Source organism: Giraffa tippelskirchi, chromosome 5 (assembly GCF_054371585.1).
Source record: "Giraffa tippelskirchi isolate mGirTip1 chromosome 5, T2T-mGirTip1v1.2.pri, whole genome shotgun sequence".
NCBI classification, from domain to species: Eukaryota; Metazoa; Chordata; class Mammalia; order Artiodactyla; family Giraffidae; genus Giraffa; species Giraffa tippelskirchi.
Genome location: NC_137279.1, coordinates 36,390,124 through 36,414,598, shown reverse-complemented (window position 1 = coordinate 36,414,598; position 24,475 = coordinate 36,390,124). Strand labels below are relative to the sequence as shown.

The 24,475-nt window shown below is 50.4% G+C and overlaps 1 protein-coding gene across 1 annotated transcript in view; it reads right to left on the bottom strand.

The window, feature by feature from the left end:
- Window positions 1–400: 400 nt before the first annotated feature.
- The window catches only part of PEX14 (peroxisomal biogenesis factor 14), a 145,830-nt gene continuing 121,755 nt past the window's right edge, over window positions 401–24,475 (bottom strand). The window contains exons 5-9 of the mRNA XM_081489416.1: window positions 10,660–10,745; window positions 7,414–7,516; window positions 6,152–6,249; window positions 2,788–2,879; window positions 401–1,070 (exon numbers count right to left, since the gene is read on the bottom strand). Coding sequence (XP_081345542.1) covers window positions 623–1,070; window positions 2,788–2,879; window positions 6,152–6,249; window positions 7,414–7,516; window positions 10,660–10,745 — 827 coding nt within the window. The 3' untranslated portion in view covers window positions 401–622. The remainder of the gene's footprint in view (window positions 1,071–2,787; window positions 2,880–6,151; window positions 6,250–7,413; window positions 7,517–10,659; window positions 10,746–24,475) is intronic.

Sequence of the window (24,475 nt, the reverse complement as noted above, 5' to 3'; positions counted from 1 at the left end):
CACGTTTGGGGGCGGGGCGAGGGACAGACAGGAGGGCCCCGGGCCTGGCTTCTGGTGAGGTGGGACATCTCCCCAGAGCGGTAGCGGAGCCACCATGCGGCAAGCCAGCGGTCAGGAGCAGTGCGCTGTCACGTGTGGCGGGCGACCAGGCTGGGGCTGCGACAAGCACACATGGGCGGCATCATCCTGGCAGGGCCTGGCTGGGGGGACCCAGGGACCCTCGCCCGGAGGGGAGCGCAGGGCCGTCGCTTTTGGAATCACGACAGTGTGGCCCCCGTGGCCACTGGTGAGCAGCAGTGAGGGGGCCGGGGCAGAGGGAGGGGCCGGCAGACGCCGGGTCCCCAGGCTCCCCTCTGCGAGTGTCAGGAGTCAGGTAATAAAACTTCCTCTTGTCATGCACGGTGTTAGGTTGGCTAAGACGCTCAGCTAACGCCCCTGGACCGGACGTCTGTCTGGGAGGGGACTGGGGGGCTTGAGCCCAGAGAGTTCGGAGCCCTCGACCTGAATGAGATCAAGGTCAGAGGCCTTTCTGTCCCGGGCGGGCTGTGTGGCCAGGCTCTGCCCTCAGTCGCTCGGGCCCCGCCCCGCCCCGCCCCGCCCCGGGCCCCACCCCCCAGGCCTCCTAGTCCCGCTCGCTCTCGTTGCTGGCACCCTCCGGCCGCCGCAGCTTCTCCACCTGCTCGTTGATCTGCCCATCCCCACCCCGGCGGTCCTCCCTCTGCACCCCCAGGCAGTCCTCCTCGTCCACGCGGCTCACGTCCTCGTCCTCCTCGTCCTCCTCGTCCTCCCTCTTCTCCTCCTCGCCCTGCACCTCCATCCTCACCTGGCCCTTGACGTCCACCACCCCCTCACCCTCCTCCTGGGGGCCCAGCAGGTGGTACGTGGCTGTGGAGCCCTCAGGGCTGTGGCCCTCCTTCACGGGTGAGGATGACGTGGACTCGTTGCTGACTGGCGAGATGTCGCTGCTGCTATGGTGGTTCACCGCTGCGGGGCTGGAGGGCGAGGGCGACTTGACGGGGATCTGCCACGAGGGGATCTTCGGGGCCGACGGGGAGGGCGGGAACTGCCTCCTGGTAGAGGAGGGAGAAGACGGACGGGTTTGCCCTCAGCAGAGCCGCCCCTCCGGACCCCCAACGCTAGTGGACAGTGAGCAGAGCCAGGGCCAGCCCACAGGGTACAGGACAGGCTCTGCCACACACACCTGCTGCCCTTCCTTCCCTTCCTCTGGAAACAGGCCTCTTGGCCCATTGGAGGTTAGAGAAGCTGAGACAGAAGCCAGAGGCACCAGGGCTGCCTGGAAAGTACCCTTCCCACTCAGGGTGCCATCTGGGTTCCCTCTGTCCGGGCCAGGCCCACCCTCACTGGCAGCTGCAGGACAGTTGGCCCTGGGGAGCCTGCCACACCTCAGAGCCCGTTCCCTCTGGTCCTCACAGCAGTGTCCAGCCTCCAGCCTTGGGAGGGGCAGCAAGGGCTGAGGGCAGAAGCCTGGAACCCAAGACCCCTGGGCCTCTATTCTAATTTGGTCTGAGCAAAGATGGGTGGAGCAGAGCCTGGCCCTGGGCCACAGGGTCAGAGATATCAGACCTGGACTTTTCTAGAAAACTTCCAAGCTTGACACTTGACAGAAGAGCCAGCTTTCCCTCCCACTCCCGTATCCCCACCCTGAGCCCTGGGTTGGCAGCCAGCCCAGCCCAGACCTGGGAAGTCAGGTCCGCTCGGCAATGGCTTGGAAATCAAGCTTGAGGACAGGTGGAACCAGACCACCCCGGCCTGAGCCCAGAGGACAAAGGCCTGCTGCCTCCTGGGCTGCCTGCCAGCTCTGGTCCCAGACAGTCCTTCCCCTCAGACCCTGCCACATGGAGCCCACCACCAGGGCCTAGGTGTTCACCACGTCCCCGAGGGGCAGCCCGCTGGCACTCCAAGCTCGGCCACACTTCACTTAAGGCCACAATTTTGTCCCCACAGAGAGCCTGGATGTGAGTGACTTGGTGAACTGGGTCTTCTGGTTGTGACCACAAGACCTTGCCAGTCCCTCATCTTGGACCTGGAGTGAAGTGCCGACCTGTTCAGCCACCCACTAAGCCCTGGGGTGCTATGCAGGTGGGGCGGTCAACTGTCCCGGGGGCCCAGGACACAGGACTTTCAGCTTTAAAACCAGGCAGGCCTGGGCAAGCCTGGACAAGTCAGTCACCCTCCTCTTGGGGCTGCACTGGTGCTGTCCCTGTGGAGGGACACAGCGAGACCACAGGAGCCGGGGGTGGGGGACGGGCACTGCGCAGGCCTCTGCCTTGAAATCAATCACTTCTGCCCTTCAAACTGAGCGGGAACAGAGACCCCTGGCCTGGCCCTTAGGGGGGATCCTTCTCTGGGACCCAGCTGTCACTGAGAGCTCCAGCCGGGCCTCAGGACAGAGAGGGTGACCCTGCCTGGAAGGTGGGGATGGTCTCCTCTGCTCAAGGTCCTGCTCTGGCTCCAGCTGTTCCTGACTAGGTATGGACAGGGCCGAAAACTGTTTGTATCTCAAAACTCTTGTGGGCCCTTCAGACAGTCACTCCTAAAGCGGGGAGGGAGGGACTTGCCGGGAAGGGTAGGTAGAATCGCCGGAGATTCCCAAACTCCATGCCCGAATGACGCAGCTCAATCCAGGGTGGGAAACACGGGGCGCCCCTGCCCCAGGAGATGCCCCACCACCACCCACGACAGCAACAGCTGGATGGGCCCCAAGAGCTCCCTCCCTCAGTCCCAGACAGAGAACAGAACAGAAGCCCACGCCTTTGCAGCTCCTACCGATTCAAAAGAAGCCCCTTCAAGGAGTTAATTTCCGACTTGAGTTCATTGATATTCTGGGACTCCAGGATCCAGTTGGTGGACGTGGTGGCCTGAAAGTCACAACAAAGGGGATTGAGGATCAGCGTGGCACCTCCCTCCCACCCCTCCAAACTCAGACGCTGGGACGGCAGGCGGACCCAACGCCCTTGGGAAGGTTTGCTACGGCCCGTTCTGGGGTCTGCTTGCCTGGATCTCTGCTGAAATGACAACTCCCTTAAAACAAACATGCTTGCAACTCTATTGGGATAGCTGACGATCTTAGGGAAACATGACATGTATTCAGGTATAACTGGTATCCTGGTTATGAAAAAACAACAAGAGAGCCCTCATCTTTTACAGATACAAACTGAAGTGTCTGCAGTGTGAAAAGATACACTGTCTGGAATGTGCTGAACCTCGGGCAGGACAGGCCCGAGGCACCGGCTGCACTGTGTGGCCAAAGCATGTGGGTTCACTGAGTGGCCCGCTACTCTATGCGTGTCTGAAACATTCCATTAAAACCAAACTAACAAGATAAATTCCATCTCTACACCAACTACTCCTTCCACCTAAGTCCTTCTCCCTGCAGAGATCACACCCACACACACCCACCCACCCACGGGAGCCCTGGGGTTGAGATAGGCAGCCACCTCCAACCACAGGGCCTGGAACCTGGAGCCACCCTGGAGAGTCAAGGGGACACCTGAGCACCTGCCTGGCCCATCCCCCGGCCCCCACTCTTCATCAACCCCGAAAGCAGGCTTCCCCTGGGTGCCCCTCCCCACGCTGCTGTGACATCAGGGCCCACTGCCTGCAAAGCCAGGAGCCCTGGGCTGGGCGGCCCACTGACATGCGCTCTTTGGGATGACCCTGAGGCTCAGCAGAGAAAAAGACAACGATCTGGAGGAGGGCCCACAGGGGAAATAGCCACAATGATGCTGGACAAATGCCAGCCTCCTCCGCACACCTTCTCCTTTGCATTTTGACACCACTTTCCATGTAAACTTCAGAGAACCACACCTTTCTTCAGCAAACCTTGTTGCGATAAATGGAGGAGAGGAAAGCCAAAACAGTGATCCCCCAAATGGGAGCTGCCTGTGGCCCAGCTGCCTGTATGCAGGACTTGGTCCTCCAGGCTAGAGGCCGCCTCCAGGTGCAAGGCTCCTGCCCTTTGACACCAATGTTCCCACCTGACACAAAACCCCCGGGCCATAAGTTCAGGAGAAAGCGGGGAACCCCAGGCTGGCAGAACAGAGGGGCCCCACACATTCCTGCCAGCCTGCAGGGGCTTTGATGTGGAGTGGAGGCTGCTGTGGGCACCACCCTGGCAAGCAGCCTAAGGGTGGTTTAATTGCCAAGTCATGTTCAACTCTTGTGACCCCATGGACTGTAGCCCGCCAGGCTCCTCTGTCCATGGGATTCTCCAGGCAAGAATAATGGAGTGGGTTGCCATTTCCTTTTCCAGGGGATCTTCCCGATCCAGGGATCAAACCCGGGTCTCCTGCATTGCAGGTGGATTCTTTACCAACTGAGCCACCAGGGAAGCTCCAGCAAGCAATCTGGCCAGGCACAACCTGGCAGGGAGAAACCCCTGTGAGGGGGCAGCCGGAGCGAGCACACACAGACGCCTGCCGCCCTCACACACATCCCCTCGGGGTCCACTCTCCAGACCACCAGACAGCACAGATCCAGCAGCCACTGTGCTGGCTTCTCAGAGGCCCTGAAAGCTATCGCAGCCCATTAACAAGGGAGCAATTTCCACTCACCGGCCGACAAAGGACTCAAATTTCCAAAAGCATCTGGTGCCAGATGCCAGGATTTAGAAATAAAATCTGACATCTGGGGCTTTTTAGCCAGTCTCTTTAAAAAAAAACAGTTGTAGAAAACTCCCAGTCTTCAGTTTTATGTAGGTTTTTTAATTACTTAACGCTCTTCTTTTTAATTTTTTACAGTGCTGCAGTAGGAGTTTGGAAGCCAGATATAAAAACTTACATTACAGCTGAGAAAACACAGCTCGGAGTCTCCGGTTTATGGGGTAACCAAAGTCACACACATATGGGTTTAGACCAGTGAGCCCAGCTTCAGTGGAGAGAATGAGAGGGGCTGGGGGGGCAGGACATCAAGGAAACAAGCCCAAGAAACTCCCAGGGGCAGCTCTCAACCACCAACGCCATCCCGGGCCCTCTTCCCCTCTAAAAAGCAACATGTGGTCTTAATCTTAATGCTTAGGGTCTGAAAACAGTTTTCCAATTTCCGGAATGGCTTCTGGCCACAGGCAGGCCGCCGCTCCCAAAGATAATGGAGGAGAGCAGGGCACGGGCTGTCAGCCCCTCCCCGGCTGCTTTATGGACTGCTGCCCACAGGGAGGATGCGTGGTAGCTGGCAGTGGCCACTGGTAACCATGACCATGTATACAGGTGGCACCTCCGTGGGTGGGGCACCCCACGAGGGGATTCCCAGGCACCCTCTTCTCAGGAGCACAGAGACCTTGAGCGGTATGCTCAGGTGGGGCTCTCCTGGAGGAAGCCACCTCTCCCCTTGGGTGAGAGTTGCATGGAAGCAGCCAGAAAGCTACATGGGAGGTGGGGATGGAGTGGGGAGGGCAGCGGATGCTGTGAACCACTGTCTCCTGGGCCAGGCTGTGTCAGGAATACCATGTCACACACGCACAGAACGCAGACCAAGAAGCTGCGATCCTGGGAGCTGACAGGAGCCAGGCACTGTTCCCAGCAGGTGCACGCAATGAGGGAGGTAGGGTTACAGCTCCATTTTACAGACAAGGAAACTTGAGAATCAGAGATGGCAAGTGACTCGTCTCTGGTCACACAGCCAGCACGTGGCACAGAGCTTTAACCTGGGCAGTCTGATCCCAGGATCTGATATTGCCATGGGGGCTCCAGACGTGGGAAGTGAGGCAATGAACCTGCCTTGGTCATCCTAGGTGGGTCTGCATCTTTCAGGGGTTACCAGATCCCAAGACCAGGGTTTAGAGAACTCGCCAACAGCCACATTTTAGCCCAGGGCCTGGGCACCCTTCTCCCACCCTGTTCCCCAGAACTGTTCTTGGCAACGCTGGGGCCTGTGACCTATCTTGTAGGTGGAGACCATCCCGTGTCTACGCCAGCAGAGCTGTAGTGTGTGCTGCCACGGTCAGGGGGATGGGCCTCGGAGACAGAAAGGACAGCCCTCGTCACTGAATGCCACATCGCCCACCTGGTGACCGCCTCCTTTCTCCACAAGGGCAGTGTAACAGGCATCAGAAGAGGACATCAGACGGGCAACGAACTGGGCACAAGGATGAGCAAGAAGAGCTTGGAGGGGCCAGAGGGTCAGGGACAAGTACCTTGGCTGTGGCCAGTTCATGGGCCAGCTCCTGGACTTTCTGCTGCTGCTGAATCAGCAGCTCCTGGACTGAGGCGAGGGTCATCTGTAACTGAGTCACTGGGAGGAGAGAGCAGGCGCATTTCTGTTAATGATACATGAAGATTCCCCCTTCTGTCCACATACCTACGAGCCGCTGCCTCTAATTTATCTGCAGACATCCCCCCCGCCCTCCAGCAATCCATATAATTCATCTGCACTCTGGGTAATCTACCTGCACTGTATCTAACCTCTAGTATTTCTACTTTATCTTTCTATTGTGCAGTTGTCCATGGTCAACAGTATATCCGTCCAAAACCTCTCCCCTCTAATTATATCTGCTTATGATTTGCTTGGCTCTTCCAACCTCGGGACTGCCTGCCTCCCTCATCTCCCAGGCCTCACTGTGTCCTTGTAAAACTCAAGGCACAGTCTCCGATCCTGGGAGACACACAGCTTAGGTCCACAGCATCTAGAAGTGGTTAAAAACTGCCAATCCCATTTCCATATGGCTCCCTCCTGTCCTCCCCACCCAGCCCCGAGGCTGCTGGAGCTCCCTGTCCACTGTCAGTTTTGAGGAGACTTGCCAGCAGGGTCTGGGCCCCAGAGGGTTTCTGGGGGCTACACAGACACGCCCCTGAGGGACAGACTCCGGTCTAGGACAGGCAGCTCTCTCTGTGCCCAAGTTTTTAGATTCTGAGCCTCCATCTAGTAAACAAGCTTATATAGGAGGAAAAACCACCCCTGGAGCGACAGGTCCCAGCTAATCTGGGCCACCAGTGGGGCACCGGGTAATGAACACGGGCCCCGTGGAGTCGATGACAGAGGAGGTGGCCGGGGTCCCCGGAGCCGCAGTAATTACAGCCTCTCTTGACCCTGCGTGGGATTCTTAGAGAGAAGGGGGAAAATTGCTGAAAACCCCCCTGAAAACCTCATGGAAGCAGAAATTAAAAATGAACTTTACAGCCCTTAGAAAGGCTGTCATTTTATTCCCCTTATTAATATTCTGAGGTTGGGAGCCTTTCCGTAAAAACATAATTAATTGAGGCCGCGCCGACAGTAAACAAGCAATTTCAAATTAAACCGAAATGACGGCGGCTTCATTTGCAAATGTGAACAGATTCTCAGAGCAGATAAATGAAGTCACCACATAAAGTGGAGACGGAGGGGAGAGGGGAGGGGGCAGAGAAGGGGCTGCTCGGAGAAGGCTTTGAGGGGTGACTTGATGGAGTCATTAATCTTTACCTGTCTGGGCCACGCTGCCACTCAGCTCCGACAGACTTGCCTCCATCCGCTCCAGCTGCTTCCGGTCCTCCCGGCCGCCAGTGATGAGGGGGAGCAGGTACTTCTGCAGGGAGTGGGGGGTGTGTGAGGGATGGGTACGTACCTGGGGTGACTCCCCAACCAGCTCTCCAATTCCACCCGCCAACTTCCTCTCCGTCACCCCTGGGCCTTGGAAACCCGAGGCCGACGCCGTAAGTGAACAAGACATCTGAAAGTTAGGAGGCTGCGAGTAGAACCACGTGAAAACTCCTGAGTCAGGACCAAAAGGAGGGAACAGGGACACAAAAAAATCAATCTGACCGACTGCGATGGAGCACTTTCGGGTTCTTTCAGTTTTCTAAATGGTGCTATATATAGAGAGTTTCTATGACCAAGAATACTCAGAATTCTACTTTAGAAGTTGTATGATAAAACGGTAGGTTATACAGGAAAGTGGTACCACTGGTGGCTTCCAGGGAGGAGTGGGAGGGGAGTTTGCGGTACATTTTTCTGAATCTTTCACATTCTGTACCAAGGGAATGAATTATCCATTCAGAAAGAAGCAAGTAAAATTTAGATATTATTGAAGAAACAAGATCAAAACCCACAGTAAACCTGTAGGGCTTCTGGCTCTTTCACTAGGAGTGGGTATTATGTGGGTATTCCATGGCCATCTAAGTCAGTCACACCCAGTCTTTTCTAAAAGTCTTGTATCCTCTGAACAGACTTCCTTCAGGTAAGAGTTAAATGCAACCAGATTCTCCCAGAATAGAGACGCTGGGCAGAGGAGGAGGAAGGGGCAGAAGTGGGAGAAACTGACCATGAGGGGAAAAAGAAGTGCGTGCTGTGGCGCAAACCAAACAAGGGGCCCAGGACGTGCGGGTCCCAGACGAGGCGAGGATGAGAGTCCTAGAACATTCAGGAAGAAGGCAGGTGGGGTGCAGCCACTGACTGGCGGCCAGCTCGGAGGTGTACAGGGTAGAGGTGGACGGCAAGCTGCCCACTGGGATTGCTGGATGAAAGAATCTGGGCTCCAAACTCCACAACCTCAGGACTCGGTGTCCGCCCATCTCAGGGGCCTGAGACCAGTCGCCAGGCTTACTTTGGTGGTACCAGGGGTGCCCGGTGTGGGCCTGGCAGAGGTGATAACTGGCAACTTTGACCAAAGAAAACTTTGGTTCTCATTCCATTTGAGGCGCAGACAGGAAAAGACAGCAACTGCTCCATTAAGGCTTCTGTACTAGGGGAGGGAAAAGGGGGTCTCTCACAGGGGTTTGTGGGAGAGCTCATTTCAAGAGCAACTCCTGAATGAAGACCACTATTTAGGACACGTAGGGAAGCACTTCCTATTTTGCAGTGTTTTCCAACCACTGTGTTAGTTTATTACCCACAACTTAGCCGAAACGCATCAAACATAGCCTTACGTTCCAGGTTGGAAATTTCCTAAGTATGAAAGTCAAGAAATTCTATACATGTAATGGACTAAAAACTCCATTTCTAAGATCAAAAATTCCAAAGAAAGCAACAGATTTGTCTCAGCCTGAACACATACCTCATCTCAGCCTGAATCTTCAGGTATTTATAAAATGAGAGCTTACCTCTCTTCTTTGCTTTTTAATTTAGTAGGTATTTTTAAAATTCTCTTGTCATCATCGTGACTGATCTTTCCTGTCTCTTCTTTCTTAAAGCAGAGACCAAAGATCAGAGCTTGGTGGAAACAACTGATGCTATCTCTTCTCAGCTCCAAGGGGAGCTACGCCTCCTCTTTCCACCAGATCACAGGCTACCCAAGGGCAGCCACGTGACTAAGCGGGTCCTGCTCAGCACATCCGGGACAGGAATGGAGAGTTCTATCTCAGCCTTTTCTTGTTCCTGGTGACTGTATACACTTAGGGACTGGAGACGACAGGCTTTGAGAACACAGGGAGAGTGGATGCATGGTGTCAGAGCGAGCAGTCCTGGGACCCACCACATCCTGCTTCCTGATTTCTAAGGTGGAAACTTTTAACTTCAAGAATAAATGTTACAGTGAAAAGATCAACTTCACTTCAGTCAAAAATTAAGAGTCCCAGGAAGCAATGTGAAAACATGTTCCATGTGCTGAAAGTTATAACGTGAGGGAATCCCCTGGGGGTCCACTGGTTAGGACTCCAAGCTTCCATACAGGGGGCACAGGTTTGATCCCTGGTCAGGAAACTAAGACTTCACAAGATGCATGGAACAGCCAAACAAACAAAGTTATGGCATGAGTCTGGATATTCATTCAGAGTCGTCTTCTCTCTTTTCCAGACTTTTTATTTTATATTGGGAGTATAGCCAATAGTTCCAATTCTTTTCTTTTTAAATCTCCAAACGAGGGATGGAGTTGCAGGTGGCCTCAGAAAGAAAGGAACCTCTCTCTGCAGGACCGACAGAGGTTAAGTCCTCCAGCCACCAGTTTACCTTCTGTCTCTATTTTACCTACCCTGGCTCTGCATCTTCTAAAAAACACTCGCTTGCTTCAAATCAAAGTCAGTACATGGTCACTAGTGTCTGATCAGGATCTGGTATCAAGGAAGTAAATGTTACTTCACGCCTGCAGTTCTGCCGGAAGCAGTGAACTCTGGGCTGCTACTGACGGCTGACTACGAAGACCATGAAAAACACTAGATTTACATGGAAGCCAACAAAATATACAGGAGGAAAAACTAGTAAATATGATCACACTGAGTTTCTCAAAACTGGTGTTAAATACTCAGGTGAAAAAAGAGGGTACAGAGCGCCTGCGACGTGCTGGGAACACAGTCCTTTCTAGAGGAGCCCAACTGCTGTGAGCATCACCACAGCCTCTCGAGGTAGATCCTGCTGTCCTGTTTTACAGGTGAGCCCGCCGACCCTGCAGTCACATAGCTGCCGAGTGGCAGGGCCAGGATGTGACACTGGCAGCCGGGGTCCAGCCTCTGTGGTCTTAACTGCACATTGTTCTGTCTCTTAAAAGGGTCCAGCCTGTTCAGAGCATGCCGGGCAACGTCCTCAGTACTTGACACGGCTCCGCGTAATGGGCCCCGTCACCCTGTGCAGCAGGCAGGAACTTGGAGGAGAGATTCTGTAGGTGAGGGCAGGACCAGGACTTGACCTGGACACCCCTCCAGAGAGCACATTCATCTGGGCCCTCAGCATCTACGTGCAGGCCCACTGCTGTCCCCACACTCAGGGCAGCGCCAAGGGGGTGCGGGGAGGCCGGCTTACCTTGTAGAGCTGGTGAAAGCCGAATGCAATCCCTGCCATGATGATGGCCAAGGCGCTGTAGTCTCTCCACCGGGAGCCCGTCGGGCCTGGAGTCGGGAGAAAAGCTGGGGTCAGGAGGAAAGGCCCTGGCGTCCCCTGGGGGCAGAGAGCGCGTGGACTCAGGCTCCTCGTCTCAGTCGGGGTGTGTCTCGTGCTCAGATGGGGGATGAGCATCAGAATGCGGCTCAGCTGTCTCCCTCCTCCTGGGCTTCCAGACTGTGCTGTGCCTGCCGTGGGGCGCTGTCTCAAGGGACTGAGGCGGGGGTAGGGGGAGAACAGCAGAGGCAATCTAAAGACCTGGGCACAGGCTCCATGCTCGAGGAATAAAGGATCCAGTGAGGGTGCCGTAGCACCCGGGTTGTGCACACGCACACATTCACACGCCTCCTACATGAGCTGGGAGCCACCTGAGAGTCGGGGCCAGAGGCTGTGTCACTGCCTGTTCAGCTTTATGAAGCTCTGACAGTGCACACGATGGTGCTGAGGGCACAGGGGGCAGTGGTGGCGAGACCGCTGTCCTGTTCTGTTCTCCTCTCACTCAAGTGAGCCTGGGGAGACGAGCAGCCCACACATGACTGAATGAGGTGATGCCAGAGAGGGATTGAAAACACAGTCAGGACAAGGTGAGAGGGGGATGGCGGGGCCTCGGTGGAGGACAATGCTGAGACCTGTGGGGTCTTAGGGCACAGTGCTCCAGGCAAGGGAAGTGCAAAGGCTGGGGTTGACCTATGCTCAAGCAGATGGGGGAGCCCCTGGGCCGTCCCGAGGAGGGGGCATTGCCGGCCAAGAGACAGAGAGACCAGAGAGGGGATGTGGGGAGTGGTGAGGGCAAAGGTGGGAAGGGCCGGGCCCGGAAGAGAATGCACCCAAGGAACCCGGCCGTCACTTCACAAGCAGCGGGGTCACTGACAGCTCTGAATCAAGGAGTAACGTGGTTGGCTCTGTGCTTTGGGAGAACGACATGGGGAGCACTGTGGACAGCTACGGGGGGTGGGGGGGGCTGTGGAGGCAAGAAAGCAGGAAGAGACCACCACCAGGGCCACCAAAGGCGAGCGGGACAGGGCCAGGATAGAAGGTCTTGGGGATCCGGACATGGGCAGCTGGTCTACACACAGGAATGGGCCCTTCAGCACAAAGCCCCTCCAGCCCCTGAGTGAAATCCTAGCTCCAAAGTGGGGAGGAGAGTTTTCTACCCCACAACCTCCCCATGAACTGCTCACGATGTGTTTTCAGGTCCATAATCTGATCTGACACCTGGCGACTCTGGGAGGCGCACAGGAAAGCACGAGCTCCATCTGGAATGTCCACTGGAGCAGCCATGTCCGGGCTGCCCAGCGGCCGTCTCTCAAGGGAGCAGTCACGGGGGGGAGGGGTGGGGGGGCAAGGGCCACTGTCTCCAGAACCGTTGGTGGTGCAGGACACCCCCAGTCTGTGGACTCAACCTTGGCACCAGGGAACGTGACTCAAGGTGTGCACCCAAGGCGCGTCCACGTGACAAGGACCTGGGACTGGGAGGGGAGCCTGGGAGAGACAGGGGAGGAAGAGCCACTGCACTCCCGGGAACCCACATGTGGCCAGGCCCGGCTGAAGGCCTTGTCTCCCCACAGACGGACACCTGTGGCTCCAGCCATCCCCTCTCTCCCCTGGGCCTGCAGGTACTGGCCACATGCTGGCGCTTCACAACTGAAGGAGAGCAGGAGGCAGTGGTTCTGAAAGTCCCTGCTGGATGTGGGCACGTGGGGAGGAGGGGCTGCTGGCACCCGGTCTGACTGGGGATCCAAGAGGCAAAGACCTCCATGGGGATGAGGGAGACGCTCCCCGCTCCCTGCGCTGCTGAGAGGGGCTCTCAGGAGACGGAGACAGACGACAGTGATGGAGGAGGCTGGAAGAGTCTCTTCTTGCCCCACCCCCACGCCCCGTCTGCCTGTGGATTCCACTTGAGTTTCTCAATGTGGCCCAACCCCAAAGTCTCCTGCACAGACTGTAATCAATTCCCTTCTCTGGTTTACAGTTTCTGAATAGGTAACATGCACATGGTCTGGGCTTCCCAGTTGGCTCACTGGTAAAGAATCCGCCTGCCAATGCCAGAGAAGCAAGAGACTCGGGTTCGATCCCTGGCTCGGGAAGAACCCCTTTCAGAGGAAATGGCAACCCATTCCAATATTCTTGCTGGAGAATCCCATGGACAGAGGAGCCTGGCGAGCTATAGTCCACGGGGTCACAAAGAGTCGGATACAACTAAGCACTCACGCACACACACACGCACGTGGTCTAAACATCACGCAGCACACGTCAGTCTACTGCAAAGAGGCTTCTTCCACCACCACGAACGTCTGTGCTCATAGTGTCGTCTTTATCCAGCCAAGAATTCTTATGCAAACATGAGGCAACACATACAGGCATTATTTTCCTTCCCCTTTCCCCATCTCTCATTCTTCTTTTTGGCTAAAGCTGCATAATATTCCATTAAACAAACTCCCTACAGATGGACATTTAGATGATTTCTAGTCTCTTCCTGTTCCACACAAAGCTGCCATCAGTATAAGCGTCTACACACAGCCTCTCACATCCATGTAAAAGGCCATCTGTAAATGTGAACTCCTGGCAGGCTGGGTCAGAGGTACATGTACCAGCAGTTATGAGACAGCCTGCCAAACTGTGCTCCCTGGGGTTTGAACCAGTTCATTCACAGCCACCCCAACATAATGGGTTAATCACACACATAGATTTCTTCTAATACTAGAGCAAAAAAACCACTACTTCGCTCTAGCTTTAATTTGCATTTATCTTATTACAAGTGAGGAGTGAGCATCTTTTCATCTGCATCTCCATTTTGGTAACTGTATGCTCCCTACTTTTCTACTCCATTTCTTTATTAATTTCCTTCATCAATTCATGGAACCTTCTTATACAACAAGGAAATGAGGCCCTTTGTCTGTGACAGAAGTTGTCAAAATTTTTCCTAGTATATTTTTCTTTTGACTCGGCTTCTGGTCTGCTTTTGTGGCATGCAGTGTTTTCCTGTTTACATAAACACACCCATCTACCCTTTTATGGACTCAGGGGTTTGGGTCATGGTGAGCCAGGACTCCCCCCTCCCCTCCAGGGTTGTCTGTGACACTCAGGATCACGTCTACACACTGTCTCCAGAAGGGCGCCCTCCTGCTCTGACCTGCACAGAACACCCTCCTCTGATGTAGAGTGACTCAGATAAGCCACAACTGCTGTGAAATGGAAAACTCTTGAGATCATTGAGGCAGACCTTTCACTGCGACCTTGAGAAGCTCCGAGTTCCATGCAGGCACCTATCTCATCCCAGCCTGCTCTGTTCTGAGTGTCTTGGTTCCAAAATCCAGTGCAAGCTCGTTTTTAGGAGGAAATAGTGAAGACAGAGTAACCGTGCCACTTTTCAAAAGAGTCACTGTTCTGTGGGGCTTCAATCCACTCCCAGAACATCCATCAGTGCTGCCTGAACCCCAGAGAATGTATTCCAAGTGGGCACATGTCCAGAACGTTCTATCCCCAGTGATTTCTCAAATGCCCACTAAACATCTTACAAGAACACAGCTGCAACTGGGCTGAGCACTGGACCAGAACCCCAAGTTTGCAGCATCCTTCTTCTTTCCTATAAACACTCAGGGCATGCCTCACATTCTGGGTACTGGAGCCCAGGCTGAGCAGATGCTGGCAGGTCAGGGGTCTGAGAATGAGGACCCCTCCTACAGCTGCTCCCCCTTCTACAGAGTGCGACCTCCTGGAGCACAGGAGACACCTGTGGCTCCCTGCCGGCCGCACCTTCACCCCTGTGCTGCTCCTTGTTTCTGCCGTGCTCGCGTTAAGAACATTTTATTGCCCCCTGGTTTTCATTATTAATGAAAAGGGACCAGAATGATCTTTCCTAAAGTTCAGAGAGTCTATAAAGACAAGAAGCTGAAATGCCATTTTACTCATTTTGGAGATGTGTGATACAATCCTGTCTTGTGGCAAAATGAAAAAAGAGGAAAACTAAGAAGGAGATAACTCTTCTTCCACTGCACTTCTTTCAAAGGGTACAGACCAGGGCTAGGGAGAAGGCACGTAGTGTGACGCCACACTGGCTCCCACCCCAGGCCATGACCACCTGGAGCCCTCACGCTGCCCACCCTGGGGCCAATCGTTCCCAAGCCCAGTGTGAACCCCCAGCGAGGGAGCCCAGGGCACCTGGGAGCTACATACAGCTTCCTGTCACTATGTTCCCGAGTGTCCAGAAAATACAGTTAAGGGCAGAACACAGGGCCAGTTGCTAGTATGCTCCAGCTCAGAAGTAAGGGAAGTGGAATGAATGAGCTCTTCTAACAGCTTTAGCGCCTCCAGGCTGACATGACGCCCACCTGCACCCAAGGCAGACCCCGGCCAAGCAGGCAAGGAGCTTCCACACCACCCACCAGATGAGTCTCCCGAAGGACAGCTTTCTCTTCTTTCCAAGTGCAGGCCATTTGACTGAAGGTGGAGAGCTTTGCCGCATTTAAAGAACCCAGGGACAATGGTATTTTTACTATCATTCAGATTCCAACTGTCTCCAGCATTCGCCCGACAGGTGAGACCTGCCAGCTTGCCCAGGAGGCCCAGGGCTTTACCAACACCTCACAGGCTGGCCTCTCCCGGGAATGAAGACAGTCAATGGTGGCAGCATTTTTCATCCTGTACAACTGAGCATTTCCGGGACCGCCTTCATGTCTGAGGCTGCAACAAGGTCAGAGGTTGAGCTCTTTGAAACTCAATGCCTTCCTATCCTTCCAAGGACTCCATCAACTGGCCTGAACTCAGACACTGCCCCTGGGGCCCTCCTGCCCAGAGGCTCGGGTTGTGGGTGAATCCGTGGCATATGACAGCTGGGTCAGGGGCAGGAGGGCTGCACCCCATGGCTTCCTAACCATTCACTGAACACTACCTAAGCCAACGTTACTCAGCTCCTTTAGCTGTATCTCAATCTACCAAGAGATTTTCACCTGCAGGCAAGAACAGACATCATCAAATAAGAACACAGGCAGCACAGGAATCACACGCACAACACAGCAATGTTGAGCTTGAAACCACTGAGCCAGGGGCCCATGGACACCACAGAAATCCCACGATCCAGTAAAGAGACATCAACAAAAGAGAGCCGAAAGCTGTCATGAAACTATCTTGCTGAGACAATCTGTATCCAGGGCTGTGCTGGCTGACAACATGGAGACACTATCTATCAAGTCCCTGGGGAGGCTGGTGCCCTGAGCACGGGGCTGGGCAGTGGCAGGCACTGGGCAAGTCTAGCTGTGGGCCCCACCCCCAACCCGTGGCTCACCAAGGCTGAAGCCATGACTACACAGCAGTGGATCTAGCTTCTTAAATCATCCCATCAGTTCTGCTCGCAAGGCACCCTGAAAATTAAATGGTAAGACAGGATCATCCACAGCGAGGTCCTGGAATAAAGCCAGTCCGCCAAATCAGTGTTTGTTACAGCAGAGGACTGGCAGGCTAAAGGGACAGGGAGACTGATGACCAGCTCAACGGCACTACAGGCTGAGCTGAGGACGGCTGGCAGCGGCCAGAAAGACAAACCGACCCAGAGCATAGCAACTAGAAACAGAGCAGCTAGGCTCCGAACAGAAGCACCTGGAGCCTGGAAGGCTGAGGGTACCACGGCAGCTCGGGAGCAGTCACACCTGGGAATCCAAGCCCTGTCTTCGCATGAGTATCCTGTGAAAGATGGTCTTTCCCACGTCTCATGGGCTGCAACACTATCAGCAGTGTCATCTTTAGGCAGGAAGGACACTGAGAGGCACCTCCGCAACCTCACCCACAGATTAAAAAATATGAGCTCTAATTAAATGGTAAGAATTTAGAAGAGTCCAGAAACAGACTCACACTTGAATGGTAAACTGATTTTTGACAAAGAAGCCAAAGTAGTTCTATGGGAAAAGGATAATCTTCACAACAATTGTGCTGGGACAACTGGATATCCATAGGAGGGGTAAAAATGAACCTTGACCCTTTCCTTACACCATACATAAAGATTAACTCAAAATAGATCATGTACCTAAACCAAAAAGCAAAAACTATAGTGCTTCAGTAAGAAAATAGAAAAAAACAGAAGAAAATCTTCACAACCTTGGGGTAGACAAAGATATCTTAAATACAAAAAGCATGAACCATAAAGAAAAAAAAAAGATAAAATGGACATCATAAAAATTTTAAACTTTTGGGGACTTCCCTGGCATCAAGTGGTTCATACTCTGCATTTCTGCTGCAGGCGGCAGGGGTTCGATCCCTGGTCTGAGAACTAAGATCCAGTATGCCACACTGTGTGGCCAAAAATTAAAAAAAAAAGAAAAGAAAAATTAACTTTTGCTTTTCAAAAGGCCCTGTCAAGAATATATCTCTGTAGGCTGGAAGAAAACATCTGCAAAACATATATCTGATCAAGGACCTATAACTAAAATATACAAAGAGCTTCTGCAACTCAATAATAAAAAAGACAAACAAGGTGATTTTTTAAAAAAAGACTAGGCAGTAGATTGGAAGAGACACTTAACAAAAGAGACATGAATGGCCATTAAGCACACGACAGTATGCCTGACATCATCAGTCATTAGAGAAACACAAAATTATAATAAGATTCTATTACCTAAATGTTAGAATGGTTAAACTTAAAAAACTGAGAATACCAAGTGTTGACAAGGATGTGGAACTACTGAAATTCTCACACCTTGCTGATGGGAATGGAGAATGGCACAACCACTTTGGAAAACAGTTTTAACAATATTGTACAAAGTTAAACATAATGCCCAGCATGTGACTAAGGCATTCCACCCCTAGGCATTTACTTAAAAGAAAGGAAATATCTGTGCACACACAGACTTCTTGCATGTGAATGTCATGGAAGCATTATTCACAATAGCCCTAAATGGGCAACAATCCAAACAGCCATCAACAGTCAATGGATAAACAAGTTGTGAAACAACCATACAGCGGAGTCATAGGAGTTAGCAAACCCTGGCAAGCTCACCAAGTCCCATGTCATTGTGCTTTTGTTCAGCTGTGAGTTCAGAACAGTTTTCATATTTTTAAAGGATGGGGGGCGGGGAACGGTATATGTGACAGAAGCGTGTAGCTCACAAAGTCTAAAACATTCATTACCTGGATCAATCTCAAAAGTGTTACGTGACAACACAAAAGACTGCTGTACGAGCCCGTTTACATGAAATTTTAGTTTTAGTTATAGTTTCACATGAAACTTAGTGTCGGTTACATGAGTTAATTGAGTTACAGTATGTACAACTCATCAAATTGTACACTTGAAACTGATTAATTATATTATGTATAAATTATACTTCAAAAAAGCTGAAAAAAAATTGAGAATCCAGAAACATAAGACTGCCGTATGACCAAGCAGTCGTACTCCTAGATGGTCACCCAGAGGGAATGAGAATGGACGTCCACACACATCCTCAGCATCATGAGTCCTGTAGCCAAAACTGGAAACAGCCTAAAGGCCCACCAACTGGTGAACTGATGGACAAAATGTGGTCCAGCTGTACAATGGAATACTGTTTAGAAATAGGAAGGACGGAAATAGTGCTACATACTATCACATGGAGAACCTCAAAAATATGCCAACTGAAAGAAGGCGCATTCAAGGGATCACATTCTGTTTGATTCTGTTTACCTGACATGTTCAGCAAAGGTAAACTTACAGTGGTGGAAAGTAGGTGAGTGGTCACCTGGGGCTGAAGGTGAGAGTAATAGTAAATGGGCACAAAGGAGCTTATCTGGGGGATGAATGTGCTCTAAAACTGATATATACTGCTTCGTAAAGTTCCTAAAATCACTGAATTGGACACTTGAAATGGGTGAGTTTAATAATATGTAAAATATATTTCAACAGCTTAGAAAATTTCAAGTAAGGCTATAAACAGACTGATTAGTATATAAACAACTGCATTTTGATAAAGGGACATATAACTCAACGGGGACAGGACAATGTTTTTAATCTCTGGTGGTGACACAACAGGATAGCCATCAGGAAAATATGAACCTTGACCTTCACATTACACACACACAAAAATTAACTGAGAGTGAATCACAATTTCAACAGAAAAACGAAAACAATGAAACTTCAAGAAGAATACACAAGAGAAAATCTTTATAACCTTGGGATAAGCAAAGGCTTCATAGCTAGGACACAAAAACCATGAATTGCTGGGGAAAAAAAAAAGATAGATGAATGCCATCAAATTTTAAATTTGTTTTTCAAAAGGCAATGTAAAGCAAAATCAAAAAGCTAGCCACAGACTGGGAAGAAATACTAACCATGCATATATCTGACAAAGAACTTGAATGCAGAATATACAGGAACTCTTCCAATCCAATAATAAGATAATTTAAAATGGACAAAGATTGGAACAGACACTTGACAAAAAAAGATATGTAAATGGACAAGCACATAAAAAGATGCTCAACGTTGTTAGTCTTCACAGAAATGTAAACTCAAACCACTATTGAGTTTCCACTACACACACACGAAAGTTGCTAAAATTAAAAAGACAGAAAATATCAACTGTTAGGATATGTAATAACTAGGGCTCTTGTACACTGCAGATGGGAATGAAAAACAGTACAACCACTTTGAAAAACAGTTTGGCAGTTTCTTATAAAGTGAAACTTACACTTAACCTATGACCTAGTAATTCCACTCCCAGACATTTACGCAAGAGAAACAAAAACATACGAAGACTTGTACACAAATGTTTAAAAGAGCTTTACTCATAACAGCTCAACACTGAAAACAGTCCAAAGCCTGAAGTCCATCAGTGGTAAATGCACACATAAACCACAGAGCGTCCTTACCACGGGACACAGCTCTGTGATAAAGGAGGAAATTTCTGATCTGTTCAACAACTTAGATGGATCTCAAATACATGATGCTGAGCGAAAGAAACCAGACATGAGAGGGGACATATGGCATGATTTTCTTCATACAAAACCAGGAAAGAGGAGTCTAATGGGCAGCAACAGGAAGCAGACCAGGGGTTCCCCCGGAGTCAGGACAGGATGCGCTGGCTGGGAACAAATCATGGGGAATCTTCTGGGGTACTAGAATTGCTCCACAAAGTGATCATGACAGCCACAGAGGAGTGTACACTTGTCAAAACTCAAATTGTACAACTAAAATGGGTGCATTATTTTATGTAAAACATACCTCACTATGTGTGCTAAATTGCTTCAGTTGTGACTGCACGGACCATAGCCTGTCAGGCTCCTCTGTCCATGGGATTCTCCAGGTAAAAATACTGGAGTGGGTTGCCGTGCCCTCCTCTAGGGGATCTTCCTGACCCAGGGGTCAAATCCATCTCTTACATCCTCTGCATTGGCAGGTGGATTCTTTACCACTAGCACCACCTGGGAAGCCCCATATCTCAATAAAGTAGTCTTTTAAAGTCTGTTCAGAATTTTTTTTTTAAAACAAGAGCTGTTGTTCAGTCACTCAGTTGTGTCCAACTCTTTGCAACCCCACGGAATGCAGCATGCCAGACTTCCCTGTCCTTCACCATCTCCCAGAGCTTGTTCAAACTCATGTCCATTGAGTCGGTGATACCATCCAACCATCTAGTCCTCTGTCATCCCCTTCTCCTCCTGCCTTCAATCGTTCCCAGCACCATGGTCTTTTCCAATGAGTCAGTTCTTCGCATCAGGTGGACAGAGTATTGGAGCTTCAGCATCAGTCCTTCCAATGAATATTTCCTTAAGGATTGCTCTCCTTGTAGACCAAGGGACTCTCAAGAGTCTTCTCCAACACCACAGCTCGAAAGGAACAATTCTTCAGCGATCAGCCTTCTTTATGGTCCAACTCTCGCACTGATATATGACTACTGGAAAAACCACAGCTTTGACTATACAGACCTTTGTTGGCAAAGTACTGTCTCTGCTTTTTAATATATTGTCTAGGTTTGTCTTTGCTTTTCTTCCAAAGAGCAAGCATCTTCTAATTTCATGGCTTCAGTCATCATCTGCAGTGATTTTGGAGCCCCCAAAAATAAAGACTCTCACTGCTTCCATTGTTTCCTCATCTATTTGCCATGGAGTGATGGGACTGGATGACATGACCTCAGTTTTTTGAATGCTGAGTTTTAAGCCAGCTTTTTCACTCTCCTCTTTCACCCTCATCAAGAGGCTCTTTAGTTCCTCTTCGCTTTCTGCCATGAGAGTGGTGTCATTTGCATATCTGAGGTTACTGATATTTCTCCCAGCAATCTTGATTCCAGCTTGTGCTTCATCCAGCCCAGCATTTTGCATTATGTACTCTGCATATGAGTTAAATAAGCAGGGTGACAATATACAGCCTTGACATACTCCTTTCCCAATTTGGAACCAGTCCATTGTTCCATGTTTGGTTCTAACTGTTGCTTCTTGACCTGCATACAGGTTTCTCAAGAGGCAGGTAAGGTGGTCTGGTATTCCCAATTATTTAAGAATCTTCCACAGTTTGTTGGGATCCACACAGCCAAAGACTTTAGTGTAGTCAATAAAGCAGTAGATGTTTTTCTGGAATTCTCTTGCTTTTTCTATGATACAGTGGATGTTGGCAATTTGATCTTTGGTTCCTCTGTCTTTTCTAAATCCAGCTTGTACATCTGGAAGCTCTCAGTTCATTTACTGTTGAAACCAGGCTTAGAGGATTTTGAGCATTACTTTGGTAGCATGTGAGATGAGCGCAATTGTGCGGTAGTTTGAACATTCTTTGGCATTGCCCTTCTTTGTGATTGGAATGAAAACTGACCTTTTTCAGTCCTGTGGCCACTGCTAAGTTTTCCAAATTTGCTGGCATACTGAGTGCAGCACTTTTAACAGCATCATCGTTTAGGATGTGAAATAGCTCAGCTGGAATTTCATCACCTCCACTAGCTTTGTTCATAGTAAAGCTTCCTAAGGCCCACGTGTTTTCGTACTCCAGGATGTCTGGCTCTACGTGAGTAGCCACACCATCGTGGTTATGCAAGTCAATAAGATCTTTTTTGTATAGTTCTTCTGTGTATTCTTGCCATCTCTTCTTAATATCTTCTGCTTTTGTTAGGTCCACACCGCTTCAGTCCTTTATTGTGCCCATCTTTGCATGAAATGCTCCCTTGGTATCTCTCATTTTCTTGAAGAGATCTCTAGTCTTTCTCACTCTATTGTTTTCCTCTTATTTCTTTGCATTGATCACTTAGGAAGTCTTTCTTATATCTCCTTGCTATTCTTTGGAACCCTGCATTCAGATGGATATATCTTTCCTTTTCTCCCTTGTCTTTAGCTTCTCTTCTTTTCTCCGCTATTTGTAACGCCTCCTCAGACAACCATTTTGCCTTTCTTTTTCTTGGGGATGGTTTTGATTACTGCCTTCTGTACAATGTTACAAACCTCTGTCCATAGTTCTTCAGGCACTCTATCAGATCTAATCCTTTGAATCTGTTTGTCACTTCCACTGTATAACGTTAAGGGATTTGATTTAGGTCACACCTGAATGGCCTAATGGTTTTCCCTACTTTCTTCAATTTCAGTCTGAATTCTGCAATATGGAGCTCATGATCTGAGCCACAGTCAGCTCCTGGTCTTTTTTTTTGCTGACTATATAGAGCTTCTCCATCTTCAGCTGCAAAGAATATAATCAACCTGATTTCGGTATTGACCATCTGGTGACGTCCATGAGTAGAGTTGTCTCATGTTGTTGGAAGAGAGTGTTTGCTTTTTAAAAGAGAGAGCTAAAGGAAGTCAGCAGTGACTGAAACAATACCCGTCAGGGTGGGCTCAAAGTTCTCTCTCTGCTAAGTGAAGCAGATGACATCAAGGGAAGAATCAAGAGGTGAGAGTTCTAAACCAACTTTTTAAATGTACCCTGTATTATTTGACACATATAAAAGAATACAACATTTAGATAAGTTATGAAACATGAGAGTAAGATTAGCAATCCTAAACCCACCTACTTAACCAGTTAAAACTTTCCAAACACCACAGAAACTAGCCACATCTTGCTCTCCACTCAGAAATAACCATTATCCTGAACTTAGTACTGATTCCAACTCAACCTTTCTATGGGATATGAACACTGAGAACACACCCGGCAGGATAAGGACTGCATTACTCAGCCTTCATGCAGAAAGGCGTGGCTGCAAGGTTGACTTCCAGCCAATGGGGACCAGAGGGAAGGTATGTGGGTGACTTCCAGGAAGTGTCCTTAGAAGGTGACTTGCCCTTTTCCTTCCTTTTCCCCATTCTTGCTTGTTGGAGAGCAGAGGGGACAGCTGGCGCTGCAGCAGTCACACTGGAGTACAAGCTACATGACCGCGAGGTGTGAGGGATGCCGGAGTCCCTGAGGACCACAGAGCCAGCGCAGCAGCCTCAACTGCCTATGTTTACTTAGAGAAAGAGGCTTTTGTTTTGTTTAAACCACTCTTATTTGTTGCAGAATCTTATACAACTAACTCAGGCTGCACTGTCAGCACAGCCATGATCCTAGCTACCTCCAGCACCAAACACTCTTTGAGTGGTCTCAGAAATCTAAGGAGAGGATTTTTCCACTCGATAGTTTAAGGTAATGCTTATGGTTTTCAATAACCACACGTGGTGTTTACTCAGCACCCACAAGGCACCACACCGAGCATAACACAAAGCAAGGAAAACAGACAGGTGCTGGCCCTTGAAGAGCTGCTATTCTCAACCAGTCACAGGGACAAAAGAAGAAAAACAGTTTCCTCAAAATTAGAGAAATGCTTCCTCTATCAGCAAACCAGTAACTTTTATGTAGTATAGAAGGTGAAATCTGTGTGCTAAACTGACAGAAATGGAGGAGAGAGAAACAGGAGATTCCTCCCCTTTTATTTCTTGGTGGGAACAGGGATGCCGTCCACAGCGCCTCCATTTACAGTCTCTTCTAGATCTACTTCCACCGCTCCCCACCCCCACTTCTAGATGCCTCCGCGGACCTGTCTCCTCCATAAGGCCTGGCCTGAGACCAGCACCCTGGGGGTTTCCTTTGTTCTTAAATCCCGAAAGCTCTTACCATTCACACCATACAAGATGGCATGGGTTAGCAAGGCCTGTCCTCTACTTCCGCAGCTGTCGGGCCCAGAGGACGCAGGAGGCCTCAATGACTGGCTACCTGGGCAGCACACCCGGCCCCTCACCTTAAGTTGAGGGTATAACCCGGCACTTTCCAATTCTCAAGCACATGTCCACCACCATTGATTCATTTAACAAGTGTTTCTAGAACACCTGCTAAGTCAGAGCCTCAGGCCATAGATTAAAAACAAAACCAAAACCCTCTGAACTCAAGGAACTCACAGCTTAATCGGGAGTGAGGAAACGTTTCAGCGCCATGTGGCGGCAAGCAGGGGACTGACAGAGGCAAGGGGCGTCCCAGGCCCAGTTGGGATGGAGACATTTGAAAGGGAGTTACACCTGCCCCATTCAGCACAACCCCAGGGTGTCTTCTCTAATTCCCCATGCTGCACCTGCTCAGATGGTACAAATAATTTTAATATCAGTCTAAGAATTATACTTAGACATCACCAGATGGTCAACACCGAAATCAGATTGATTATATTCTTTGCAGCCAAAGATGGAGAAGCTCTACACAGTCAGCAAAAACAAGACCGGGAGCAGACTGTGGCTCGGATCATGAACTGCTTATTGCCAAATTCAGACTTAAATTGAAGAAAGTAGGGAAAACCACTAGACCATTCAGGTATGACCTAGATCAAATCCCTTATGAGTATACCGT